We start from the raw sequence: 14,356 nt of genomic DNA on the forward strand, positions 1-14,356 counted from the left end.
CGTTACATGTTCTGAGTACAAGAAGAGCAAAGGAAATAGCTCATAGCCGACACTACAAACTGACTTATAAAGACAACTTGGAAATACAAAGCAACAAAGAAACATACAACCCGTGACTTGGTGCACATGGAAATACAAAAGCAACACAGAAACAAAGAACCCGTGACTTGGTTCACATGGAATTACAAGCTACAATAAACAAACTACCCGTGACTGAACAAGGAAGAGACACCATCTTTTGTCTTCATCTGGCACATGGTCTTGTACTTCACCTGAAACAGAGGTCTTGTACTTCACCTGAAAAAGAGAATATGAGATGAGTAAGTAAAGTAAAAAATAGTTGCAAACTTCTAATGCAAACATCACTAAAGCTAACAAACCATCAATCATGACAACATCTCAGACAAAAGTTTCATTTTGAGAGCTAATTCCATCTCAGAGAGTGGCTCGGGCTTTGCAAGCAAACTTTCTAGCAAACTTTGCTTTGAGATTTGCTTTTTCATCTCCAACAGTCCTTCTAGCTTCGCCAATTCTTCTTCTTTTCCAGTTTTCTTCCTCTTGCCCGCAGCCTTAGCAGCCTTAACCCCTATTTGTCTCTCTTCTGGCTCTGGCACTGGAGAATCCACTGGTTTGCGCTTATCCTTGTCCTTCTCCAGATAGGTGGAGCACCATTTCACATCATGCCTAAGCTCCCTCCACGCATGTTCCAAGTTGAACTTCATGTTCTGGTCACTGTAGAAGATATCCAAGGCAGCCTTCATCACATCGTTGTCATTTTGCCCACTTCTCTGCTTCCTCAGTGCCATGTCATAGCAGCCAGCAAACTTACAGACCAAATCATTGATCCTAGCCCATCTTTGCTTGCATTGCCCTAGTTCTCTTGGCACTGTCCCAACCAGGAGAGGACTGGAGTTGTAGTACTTTACAATCCTCTTCCAGAAGGCACCACCTTTTTGTTCATTACTCACTATTGAATCTTTGTTGGTGTTGAGCCAAGCACCAATGAGGATTATAGTCTCCTTGACAGACCACTTTTTCCTCTTTTTGACACTAGACTCTTCAGGACATTGGCTACTAAACAAAGGAGTTTCTAATGAGTCAAGGTCAACTGACCCTTGGCTCGCTAAGAGGTTAACAAAACTAGAGGAGCTTGCCATTTAGGAAGAAGTCTTTGTGATTCTCTACTAGAAACGGAGAGGATTAAATAAGGGATTCTACATTGAATCCTAGTAGAAAATTGTCATATCAGAACAGCTAGAGACAATTTAATGAAGTTTTAGTTTGCAAGATGCAGTTAGGGTCAATTTAATGGTGGTTTAGTGTGCATTTATAACTACAAAGTTGGAAAGTACAAACTGCAAAGTAATTTTTTTCAAACTACAAAGTTACCGACAGTCCTATCCGTTTCAATTCAAACTGCTAAGTTTTAACTAGAGAGTTAAAGAGTTCTAACAAGGAAAAGAAGACGTGTAAGTTTATACACTAACCTCACAGGACTCTCTCAAGCTCAGACACACGCTTTACCAGCATTCTCACCTGTGCCTGGACAGACATCAGACAAACCAAACAATAGGTTAGAAAGATAGTACAACCAACTATCAATTTATGATACTGATAACATATAAACTCACCTTAAGTGCCTCACACTCTCTCAGAAGGTTCTCATGCTCGTGAACCCATACTTTGAGCCTCTCAACCTCTTCTTGCACACCCATAACCCATGGTTGCCTGAAATGCAGCCCGTCATTCTGCCAAAACAAAATAATATTTGCCAAACAGCAAATAAATATGGAAGAAAAAGATCGATAATCGCATATAAATTAAATATATGTCAAGAACACTTCACACCTGGTAGTCTTTGCAGATGAAGTATCTTTTCCCAGGGAGGTAGTCATATGTATCCTCTTCATCTACGAATTGCTTCGTGATTGATCCACATGGGCACACTTTGGGAATCCCCTGTTGCGCATTTGCAACGAAATCAAGCATGTCGTAGTATGCTTTGTGTGCTTTCATATCTCGCTGTTCTTCCTCCATTTCAGAACCTGCAAGAAGAAAAAAAAATTTAGATTCACTGGATTGTAACCATTGCAAATATATAAGTGATTCTAAATCCACAAATAATCAAACCCAGACGAATTTCATTCAAAAAATAATAATTATCAAATCCAGACGAAAACCCTTAATCGATTTTGAACTCAATCCCGAACCTTTAATCGCGACGATAACAACAAACAAGCGAACCGAAAAGAAGAAAATAGCAAAATCAGACGAAAATCCTAATTTGATTTAAATCCCCACTTCGATTTGAAACCCTAAATCTATTTAAACCCCACAATCGAACCCTTAAAACTGATGAAATCAACATGCATCAACTCGAAAAGGAAAAAAAAATGAACAAAAAGCTCGGATTTACCTTCAACAAAGACAATCACAAATCGCCTCTCTATCGCCTCAGGTGTTTTTTTTTTCCGGGTGGTCGCGATAATGATAGATTTTTCTCCCCCCTTACGAAATACAACCCTAAACCCGAACCAATCCCGTATTGCCAGCACATTAAAGACTTGGTCCTTAATCCCCTTAATTAAGGACTCTTTCTTAGCTTGCCAGATTTTTTTAATCCCTTTAGCTTAAGGATTAATGCTAAGGATTCTGTTAACATCCCGCATTGTGGGTGGTCTTAGGTTCTCCAGAAAGTAGTTATGCTCAACTTCCAATATACATGACTTGACTTGTTTATATAAGTTGAAGAAAATAAAATAAAGGGAAATCTGTATAAACTTCATGATAAAGTAAAAAACAAATCATAATTCACATATTCATCTTTGTTATTATAAAATTTAAATGATAAAATAACATATTTATCTCAACATATATATTTATCTTAAACAAAATAATTTTAATGTTATTATTTTTATTAATTCTGAATTTATATATTAATTTCAAATTAATATCTTAATTATTGAAATATCTTGGGTAAAAAAGTCAATTCATAATTAAAGAAGTGTATTTTTCAAAAAGTAAAATAGAAAATGCAATTATCAAATTTCAAATCCTAAATAGGGTATTTTGCAAATTATCCCTTCAATTTAATACTTAACAAAAACGATTTTATAAATAGCATATATATATAATCATATCTAATTTTAAATTTATTCAATATTCTCAAATCTATGTTATAAATTATTGTGAATAATTATTTGATTTCGTTTGATCTATGTGGAGGCCGGTTCACTTTCACAATGTAAATTTTCACGTGTATTAATTTTTTTTACTAACTTTTTTTTTATGGTTTTTAACTAAATTTACATTATTTTGAACCCAATAAGCATGACAGGCATGACAGCCGTAGATATCAAGATTTTTATACATAAACTACATTGATTTAATTTTCTATTTTTTTCAAAATAAAAAAATCTAAACATTGTTTTCAATTTTTAGAAATGAAATAAACATTTCTTAAGAAAAATACAATACAAATATATTTTTCTAAATATTAAATTATTTTGGTCACTTAAAATAAATCCAAACCGGTCTAAATAGAAGATCAATACAATTTCATGAATCTAAATAGATAATATTATTGAAATTTTAAAAGTAAATGGCTTCAAACGGTCGAGACGTATATGTTTTCGTCGAAAAATAAGACGGATTTAAATAAGGTGGATCTACAATTTTATCATTTTTAACAAAGCATTTGATGAATTTTTATTATATTTTACAAAGTATAATATCCCGCGTTTTTAAAGCGCGGGTCAAAATCTAGTATTATATTTATAACACTTTATGTATATGTTTTACGTACATGCATAAGAATCTGGGCTATAGTATATACTAATATATTATAGGGGTCAGTTCAAAAAAAAATACATATATATATATATATACATATATATATATATATTATATTATAGAAGGATAAATTAAAGGGAAATTGGGTGAGAAAACCAACAAAAAAGTTATAATTCACTATCTTATACAATAAAACAGACTTGCCTCTCTCCTCATTAAGCCACGTCATCAAAGAAGGAGAGGTAATTTTGGACACGTGTCACTTCCAAACACAAGCCAATCTGCGTTTTATTGCCTTTCTTGATTGGGTCATTTGTTTTGTATATTCATTTCTGGCCCATTCAAATTTAGGGCACCGTCTGAATCTCTGAAAACGTTTGCTGGAACCTCCGGACTCCTCTGGCCAGCTCAACGTAACGTTTCCAGTTTTGCATTAATAAGTTCTTCATTCCGAGATTTAACTTCATTACCCCCCACTCATCCCACTCTCAAGCACTCAATCGGACACATCCTATCCCAGCGTAACTGACGAAAGGTTCGACTATAAATCTTCGATCTCCCGCCGATGAACAACACAACTTCAACCAAATCGAGAAGAGGATCTTGATTCTGTGTAAGTCTCAGTTCACAAGCCATTTACTTACTTGCATAAGTTTATCCATGGACGAATTTGATGTTTTGATGCAAGCATGCATACACATCTTTTCTTACCAAGTCTTTGATTTATAATGAGTGTGGAAGCGTTTATAGTGTTTTCTCTACAGTCTGCTGCTATTTCCTGTTTGTGTTACGACTCAGGGCAGTATAGTGATTAAATAAGATTTGATCATTTTGATATCCTTTTCCTGCAAAAACAGGATTTGTTGAGGATCTCTTAGATATGTCCATGGCCCCAAAAACGGCTAAAGCATTTTTTATAAATAGTGGATCATGAGCCCAATGATACACAGGTTAGTGGTTTCTCAAACTATATGATTTTCTATATGTCCTATTTTTCTTCTAAGCTGTCTACCTATAAGAATTGTTTATAAATCTCATGTATGTATAATGCAGGTCAATCTGGTTTGGTATATACAACAACGCACTTGGAAGGCCTGAGAAGAAGAAATTTATCGCGAGAAAGAAATCGTGAGAAGAGGATGTTTCTTGTCATTTTTTGTGTTGTTTATTTTTATAAGATCTCAAAGTGCTTATAAGTGTGGTGTTATTATTTTCAGGTACCATAGCTCCATTTTAATATCAGCAAGTTTGTCCAGGTAGAATGAATGTAGTTCCTCAGATATTCTTTATATTTTCCTAATAAATGCATCCACGTTGATCCTCTTTTCTTACAGTCTCCCAGTGCTGCATCAAACTTTGATTTACCTGCACCATTTGTGTGGCACACAGACTGCCCTCATTATTGCCGTTTTCATCTTCCAGGTGTGAAGGATTCTAAATTTCAGCTATGGCTAATATCAGAGTGATCTTTGATTTTAACCTTGGAATATTTTGTGCAGGCGAAAATAAAGAGGATTTCTCAATAAGATTAGCCAAGAATTTAGAGGATCTTATCATTACAGAGGGACCAGAAACTGTGAGCAATCTTCTATAATCACACTCTTGTCTTGGACCAGTGAGTGTTGTGCTTTCTATTTCTGACCGTAAGCTTTCTTTCAAACTTGTGTTATGATCTCAAATTGTGAAGCATGTTGGTAAAGTTCTACACCGCGCTTTTTATGTTAGCTTTTGCCTGAAAATTGACTCAAGTCTGCTGCTTGATAGCTGATTAGTTCAATGTTGGGTTTTGCTTTTATGATTGAGCTGCAGAAGTAAATTTCATAACTTTTTTTTTGTTGCTCTGTTCAGTTGATTTTGCATAATGAGAACTGCAGTTTCATGGATACCAAAAGGGGCTTCAAAGGCCATGCTGATCCTCCTTCTAAGATCAAAGAGCTGATCGAGAATGGCACTCAAGAAAAGGTGAATTATTTTCCCTTTCCATCTTCTACTGGACTTTTGTAAAACTCACCCTTTGATTTGTGGTTACATGTACAACATATGCTATCTGAGTGTGACATGGATGGAGCGTGAAATACATAGTGGTGAAGTTCCTCATGCCAAGGCTGTAGCCAAATATTTTGAAAAAACATGTGCCAAAAGCAAGTTTACAATTCTAAGCACTGTAAATTTTCCAACTATGAAAGCAATATCCCATGATTTTTATATTGTGTGGCCACGAATATAAGTTTATGTTTTATATCTCATCAGAAAATTCGATTATATACTATGTGTTCGGTATTGTTTTCATGACGGATTAGCTGGGTTCCTAAACACCTCCGTAGTCCACTATAAGTAACCATTTGATATCTACTGTTTTTGAAAACTTGATAGTTCTATACAAGTTCGACTTGATGGGAAAAGGATGTGTTGCAACAATATACCTTTTCCATTTATTTATTAACGTTTGTAACCAAAATCATCAGTTTTCAAAGTTGCTGAACTCTTTCAAAACTAGAATACTCATTAGAATATGTTTTGATGAGATAGAAAGTGGCTGGAGTCCAGAATATCGACTCCAACTGAGTTTCTCTTTACCGGCAAGGTGATCAGGATTTAAACGATAACGGAGGGTGTTATATTTCATGCTCGAGGTTGTCATGATACGAAAGAATGGCTATACCCGGTCCCGGCCAGGAAAGCAATTGGAATCATCAGCTCCAGTCCATGTATCGACATGCTACCAATGAACATTAATTGTCATTATACAATTATAGTTAATAAATAATTAAATATGATAGGGATTTTTTTCATATTTAGTATAGTAATTTTCAGTGATGTACCATATAGACAGGGAGACGACATCAATTTTTGTATCCTTCAGATTTCCAGTCATGAGAACTAAAATCTTATAATACCAATTCTCCAAGATGTCAGATCATGATTCGGAGGAGACAGAGAGCTTACCGAATTCCCAAAGTCCTGTGAAAGCTTCGATGGAGAAACCGGTCCAAGTGAGCGGACAACCACCACAAGTGGTGTTAGTAAATAAGATGAGTGCATTGAACCACCATGCCCCGCTAACTCCAAGTTTGAGAACGAACATAAAAAGCCAAAATTCACAAATATGTGAACTACAAGTGCCACTCCAGATGTTATTACAATCACCTGGTGGTAACCAAACATCATTTACCAATAACAGTATCAAATAAACTATATATATATACATGCTAGGAAATGCTAGGACAAGCTGCCAAACGATAATTAACTGTCACTGTGACTGATTATTATCTAAATGAAAACTGAATTAGACTAAAACATGCATATATACCATGTTCCTGAGCTGGCATTGAGTGGTTGAGAGGAAAAACGAAAAAAAATGCTAAACGGATAGGGATGACCCAAGCAACTATGGTACCGGAGTGTTTGCCGATATCATCAGGCTGGCCCAAGTACTTAAGTATAGGAGTTGCAAAGAAGTACATAGGGAGAAGCAGATTTGTTCTTGAAGTTTCGGGGTCCTATCCGAATTTTTTAAAAAGATCTAAATTAATAATATTTTCATTTTGTTTTATTTTAGAAAAAATATTTTGAATTATATATCTATTTTTGATCAAAAAATTATATATTTTATTTAAGTAAAAAGTGATTAGTTTGGACGCTAAGAGGAATATGTCGCAGCTAATGATATTTGTTTTGAGTCGACATTTGTTAACGTTAGCTATTGTTTTTGTTTCCAAAATAAGCTCGGAATGGAGCTCAAAATCAGCGAAGAAGAATTCCTGGATCTAAAGTCCTACAACTGTGAAGGCTGGGTAGTAAGTTATGTGTTAACTCAGTACTATCTTTCAACAAGTTCACTCAGACGCAGCCAAGTGTTTGGTGATAATGTTGTTAAAGTTGTTTCTGAACTCATGTCTAATACTAATTGTGTCTGAGTTTAACAGCTCAACTATGTGGTGTTCTTTGCTTATATTAGTTTGAGAGAGAAGGAGAACATGAACCTAATGTGTTGCTCAAGCTCTAATGCTACAAAATATGGTGGGGTGAGGAAGATAGAGTCGGTAACTTTGGCTGAGCTTAATTCCTTTGTTTCGAACGCCTCCCCACAGGTAAACACAAGAAGATAACCTTTGCCTCTATTAATTTACATCGTTGTAGACCGTTGAGTTCCTTTGCACTGGGGTAGTAAGTGGCATTGACATCACCTACTGATGGTGCTACATTTCGTACACAAAGTGTTTTCGCATACTGCAACGAGGCTTCTCCTCCTTCACTTGCGCTTCATGTAATGAGGAGAATGCAGTTGGGGTTGTGACTTGTGAGGTAATGTTTTATCAACACAAAATCCTTCCTCCTTCCAGCTTTGTTGATAGTAAACTCTTATAGACATTATATGTCACATTCTGAAATTGTTAATGTGACCGTCTCCGTTGCATCTGACTCAGCTGAGTTTGTAGCTTTTGATACTGTAATAAGTTAGTTGACAAATACCAGGGCTGCAGAGGTCTCCCAACAAATGGTAACACTTACCAACTTACGCACATTTTTCTGTCCGTATTTTATGTAAACTGCATATTCAAGTAACTGAAATATTATCCATCACCAGAACGCAGGCTACAGCTGAAGCTTTCTCGATTCAACTTCACATGCAAACATCAGAGTTCATTTACGATTCTCACTAGCGCCCAGCCCAACCAAATTTTGAGAACCAAGTCAATACATTAACTTCTTTATGCTCTGTCGGGAAACTACAGATGTTTTTTTTATCATTGTTTAACATTGTTAATGCGCTAGGGTGGCAATGACAATCCGGTGATTTCATTCCTGGTGGTGGAGCTGTGAAAAGAAGTCATCCATGTGAGAACATGAGGGACTCAGACATTAGAGGAAGCACTGCTGATAGGAATGGTGATGGGCAAACAGCTGCTCCAAGTGAGCCAAATGAGTCACCTGTAGCTGAAAAGAATACATGAGAGGATGCAGCAGTTCCGGAGGAAGGGCGCTCCACAAAGAAGAAGAGAAATAATGAGATCAACAAGTTTGACGACTGATTGACTATAAAGACGCGCTCACATGGACATTGCATTGAAGGCTTTTTTAATAAAAAAAAATCACTTTCTATGATTGAAGACGTTTCCTTAAACCATGTCACTGCTTTTAATAAGTTAAGTTTGTCCAACTAATCTATTACTACTCGTCAAGAAATATTTCTGTTTACAATGAATCAGCTACATCATATAACTCAACAGTTTAAATAAAAATGTATAAAATAAAAGATAAAACAAACATATAAAAGGAAAAATAATATATATAAGCTAACACAATCGACTACAATTGTTTTTTTAAATTTTTTTTTTTTTTTATTATCATAGTCAAATTAGAAAAAAGATTAAAAAATTAAAACAAATTCATTTTCATGAAAAAATATTAATGGTCGAACAAGTATATAATCTCTAAATGGAATAATAAAATAGGTAGTATTTTTTTTGAAAAACCAACAAATAGCAAAATTTAATAATATTTTAAATTAAAATAAATTAAAATTTCAAAAGTTTGTTAAACTTTAAATAATATAAATATTATTTGATCATTTGCTCACTTTCCCACAAGTACTATTTGGTACTTAAATAAAATAAAATTTCAAATGTCATTCTTTTTATATACTCTCCACATGGTACCTAACGGTATAAGAATTTTCTATAAATAAAATATCAACCATACTTTATGTTTAAGTTTCAACTAAATTAACTTTATTATGCCTATCAGCTTTTTATTATATTTTTATTGAATCAATTAGTCATGCTATTCTAATTTGAAATAAGCAACTTCAAAACAAAGTAATATCATGTAGTCGCTAACAACTATCAAATGGATCGGACAAAAATACCATTCTCTTTCAACATATTTTTATTTTCATACTTTTGAACATATTCTATTTACTAAGACCATTAAATAAATTGTAAATTCTTGTAAGAATAAAACATACGAACCCGGCGCGTAGCGCCGGAATACCACTAGTTTAACTAAAACCACACTCTTTCTCTCTTCTTTTTTCTTTCTATCTCTCTCTATCCTTCTCTCTCCAAAACTAATTTCTCCTTTTTCTTTGGTTATTTCACAAATAAACACTAAATTAAATAATATAATACATGTGGCTATGACATTAGTAACTAACAATAAATTTGTATCACATAAAGGTGTATTATGATCACGGTTAAACACCCGCAACATTATTAAACGTGTTTTCCTTTTTGATATTTATAATTAATGTTTAAAATATTAGGCAAAAATATTGGGTCCATCTTTAGAAATTGAAGATTTATTTGTTAAATTTTACCATAATTAGGTTATACATAAGGTTGGTTAGTTATTGACATTATTGTGTTAGGCAAAAATTATATAGAATAGTTTAAAGAGACAATTAGCTTAATATACCTAATATGAGCCAAAATGAAGAAACTACCATAATACATGTAAACTAACATCTACTATAGCAAAATTAACATTACTTGACTATTTTATCCTTTTGGCAGATCACGTGACTACCTGTGAATAAGAAAGAGAAAGCATTAGTCACCATCTTCATCATTTATCTTCTTCTTCTTCTTCTCCACCAATATCAATCTCTTCTCTTATTCTTCAACAACGGTGACAATTTCTCCTCAAATCCACATCTCCCAATTTATTTTATGAATCCTCCAACCACAGCTAATTTTGTTATCCTCGCAGTCATACACAACTCCTTCTCATCGCTTCGTCTTCACCACTGTCACAATAGTTCAATGGTGTTCTATGTATTCCAATGAATAATTGACTCAAAAAATACATACCTCCCAAAAATCTCTCAGAGGTATGGAACATTAATCTAAAATCACAAAAAAAAATCTCCAATTTATGAACTTCTCCAATTTGGTTTCCCAAACTGAATATCAATGGAAGAGTAAGTGATTGTGATTGATTGCATCATTTTAGCGAATTGGTAATCTGCAATTCTTTCAAAGAGAGGAAACACGACACATTGAGAAATTTGGGTGTAAATTACTAGAACGCTAACAAAAATGTTAAACACCACACTTTAACATAAAATGTTATATGAATTGTTAGCGGACAGCTTGTCAATATGAAGGCATGCTTCCAATGAATGTATCAATGTATATTAACATACCACATGTTTTGTTAGCAAGTTATTTTTACATATTAATCGTTAATATATTTTGTAACATCTAACAAAACATGTTACAGTTAATGAAAGCTATTTTTAATATCTTACCAACCGTTTCTTAAAGCGGCAACATGTTTTGTAATATCTAATCAAACATGTATCAACTAATGCTCTGTAACATCCTATCAATTATTTATAAGTTAGCAGCACCTACGGTTTGATAACATATAACTAAACTTGTATCAGCTCACAATGCCTAATTTGTATCAACTAATCCAATATTTATCGGTTAACAACTTGTTACATAGTGGCTACAGCTACTAGTGACTGAACTATATGAGCTTCAAGTCATGATCATCGATCTCGCAAAAAATCCACTCTTTCTTTGACTATACTCCCATATGTCCACATGCTTTTACCACTATATCTTTAGTACACGCCATGGAATCACTTTAAATACTTCATATTGTGTTCGACTTCGAGAAAACCGTCGAAACGGTTATGGTTATTTTCAAGAGAGAAACACTAATGGGAGCCATCGGCTGCATTGAATGAACATATCCACTAGAAAATAGATTCATGGCGGTGGAACGTTGATGACAAGCTTCGTGAAATTTTTTGTCCTCGATGCGACGAGGCTTGATGACTGTCTCAGTCGAGGTTATGTTGTTTCCATTTGTTTCACGGATAATGTATGGAAGATGACGACATCAACAAAAGAGGGAAGGAGCGAGTGATGAAGGGAGATGAAGTTATGATTGTAGTTGAAGAAATAGATAGAGGAAATTATTTTTAGAGATGAAAAAGAAATATAAGATGTTGCTGAGAATTTCAAGAGAACACGTGAGAGAGAGAGAGAGAGGAGAATTTGGATGAGGGTAAATTCGGATTATCAAATTGTAAACAGTGTAGAAAACAGTGAAGTGGTAGATAGCTAATTATGGATTTTTGTAGGTATAGAGAGCCTAAATACTCTAGTTTAAAAACAAAAAAAAATCCACCTAGAAACAAGTTAGATCCAACTTTGTGCTTTAATAGTATTGATGTCCAACTCTACTCAACCAATTATTAGTATGATACTATTCACTTGAGACACAATCAGCAAAGTCCGTATATATTTGATTTTAGGATTTTCTCAAACTACATTTTTATATATCAGATATTATTTACCTAAATTTTCAATATAAGACTTTGATTGTATTCATAACAATCTTTTTCTCAAATCAAGTACCACATAAACCCTTAGCCTTCAACTTCCAACATAACTTGGCATACATTTTGTACCGGTGTAATAGCCAAAAGGATTCTTCACCTTATTCTTATTACATTATTAAGATTTATTCACCTAATCTTTATATCATCATTAAGACATCACCACCTAATCCTCGCAGCACCATTAGAAACTATCCACTTAATCTTTGTATAGTCGTCACTCCTTATAAAGAGACTTTGACCACAAGTCTGATTCAGTTTTTTTCATATGTCATATCGGCTGATTCAGCCGGTCTCGAGAAAAACACACTTGTTGATACACTGTGGATTAGTCCAAAACATACAACATTGCCTAATCCAAGTTTAGAATATCTTCCAATTTTGGATTGACCGATCGTTTATAATGGCATACTATGTTAACCACTTGAGTTGAAAACCAAGTCCAACCTGGTCAAATGGCGATAACTTAGTTCCCAACAAAAATCGAATTCAAGACCAACGTGAATACACGCCGAAACCCAAAAATTAACAGTAGACTCCCACCACTTAATTAATTAGAGTTAAACATGCTTTTATATACCATGCATTAATTATCTATCTTCCAATGTAAAGCTATTGCATACACAACGACAATAAAAAGTTTTCTTCTCTTTCGTTTTCAAGTTTGTCGACAACATTTTCACCCCTTCAAATGAAAAAAAAAGGGATCGAAAAGCCAATAAGTTTCAACCGCATACTTTTCCTCTTTTAACTTTTAATACTAGAAACTCGTCAAAGAAGTTCTCATTCCATCATTTACCACACACATGAACATAACAAATGATCATAACAGAAACCAACACCTCAAACTCATTAAATCATTTTTTTTTTAAACTGACAAGAATCTCAAGACTTTATGTTTTTGTTCTTATTCTTGTTCTTGTTCTTGTTATTTTTCTTGGCATCGCATTCAACAGGCAAACCCTGCCAGAACCGTTTCTTATCCTTACAATAATTATAAACCATGAACTTCTTCTGAACCCATTTGAGAACTTTCCTGCTCGAAGAATCCATCCCTCTCTGCGAAAACCACTCGCTAGTACTGGTGGAAGAAGAAGAAGACGAGTCACCGGGACTACAAGGTGTTGTAGTCGTGGTTCCATTATCAGTGGACCAGACACAAGCATTCTCAGAGTTGTAGTTCATGAAAGAGGCTACGAATGGTCCTTCTGACCAGTTTGTCTTGACCAAGCCTCCCCTTGTGGCCCAGTCATCTGCGTTCCATAAACTACCGTACATTCTCATGGGTTGGCTCTTTGGATAAGCCACACCCATTGCTTCCAAATTCTTGAATTCTCTAATTGGTTTCCCATCAACGTAGAACCTATGTAGAGTTTAAACATGTTAAAAAAATCAGTGAGGGATTATTATGTTGGGAATAGTTTTTGCCACCCCTCTTTACTAATTATATGGTTCGATTTTAAACTATAATTAATGTATATATATCTTATTAATTAATAAAATTAGCTAAAATAACTTTAAAAATCTACTTACACTATGTGACTCGGATTCCAAAGAATGGAATAGTTGTGGAACTCAGCTGTGGGATCGAACCAAAGGTAAAACTGTTGCTCTCTATCACCTTTGCCTTGAGTGTATACGTTAGTGTGAAGTATGTATGGATCTCCACTAACATTCCCCAAGAACTCGAAATCTATCTCGTCCCATGTTAATCCTTGAGACTTCAACTACACACCAATAATCTATTATTCAATGTACGTTACATAAGGTAATAGATTTATTCGTATGTCTAGCTAATTAAGATAACTTACGTAGAAGGTGGTCACGGTCCCGGCAGAATTTCCCGGGACAAGTTTGATCTGCATGTCGACTTTTCCGTACAAGTACTCGGCTTTCGATTGAAACCCTGATCCCGAAGATTGATCAAGTGTGAGATTCAGAAGAGTACCATTGTTCTGAAAGTTTCCTCGACCATCACCCCACGTTATGTCAATGTTTTGGTTGAGATAGTTAGCGTGTGCCACAAGAAATGTGTTTAAACCAAGAAAAAGAATTAATGACATAACTAAAAGTGTATGAGAAACCATTTTGGTTTTCCACTTTGGGGAAGTCTCTTCTTTAAGGTTGTAGGTGGCGGAAGTGTTTATCTGAGTTTGAGACATTTAGACGAGTATTGATTGGTGCGTATTTATATAATGAGGGGGGGTG

At 34.6% G+C, this 14,356-nt stretch overlaps 1 protein-coding gene and 1 long non-coding RNA gene across 4 annotated transcripts; one reads left to right on the forward strand and one right to left on the reverse strand.

Moving 5' to 3' along the window:
* The first annotated feature begins 4,102 nt into the window (after positions 1–4,102).
* On the forward strand, positions 4,103–6,077 carry LOC106303622. Of its 3 annotated transcripts, none has more exons than XR_001262510.1 (7): positions 4,103–4,405; positions 4,650–4,742; positions 4,846–4,920; positions 5,010–5,048; positions 5,127–5,214; positions 5,292–5,435; positions 5,641–6,077. It is a non-coding gene; the product is annotated as an uncharacterized LOC106303622 (long non-coding RNA). The 3 variants fall into 3 exon arrangements; XR_001262512.1 differs by having other exon boundaries at positions 5,292–5,407; XR_001262511.1 differs by having other exon boundaries at positions 5,292–5,368.
* A 6,855-nt stretch (positions 6,078–12,932) lies between these two features.
* LOC106304510 (probable xyloglucan endotransglucosylase/hydrolase protein 21) lies at positions 12,933–14,300 on the reverse strand. The gene is made up of 3 exons (XM_013740915.1): positions 13,960–14,300; positions 13,682–13,875; positions 12,933–13,511 (listed from the first exon to the last, which is right to left on the reverse strand). The coding sequence occupies exons 1-3, from the start codon at positions 14,233–14,235 to the stop codon at positions 13,034–13,036; spliced, it is 948 nt and encodes a 315-aa protein (XP_013596369.1). The 5' UTR covers positions 14,236–14,300; the 3' UTR covers positions 12,933–13,033.
* Between the last annotated feature and the right edge of the window lie 56 nt (positions 14,301–14,356).

Source organism: Brassica oleracea, chromosome C7 (assembly GCF_000695525.1).
Source record: "Brassica oleracea var. oleracea cultivar TO1000 chromosome C7, BOL, whole genome shotgun sequence".
NCBI classification, from domain to species: domain Eukaryota; kingdom Viridiplantae; phylum Streptophyta; class Magnoliopsida; order Brassicales; family Brassicaceae; genus Brassica; species Brassica oleracea.

Excerpts from the sequence above, each read along its gene's own strand:
- LOC106304510 (XM_013740915.1), bottom strand. The coding sequence starts at position 14,235 with ATGGTTTCTCATACACTTTTAGTTATGTCATTAATTCTTTTTCTTGGT. Across the intron at positions 13,876-13,959 it reads GGACCGTGACCACCTTCTAC|TTGAAGTCTCAAGGATTAAC; the intron begins GTAAGTTATCTT and ends ATTGGTGTGTAG. Across the intron at positions 13,512-13,681 it reads TGGAATCCGAGTCACATAGT|GTTCTACGTTGATGGGAAAC; the intron begins GTAAGTAGATTT and ends AACTCTACATAG.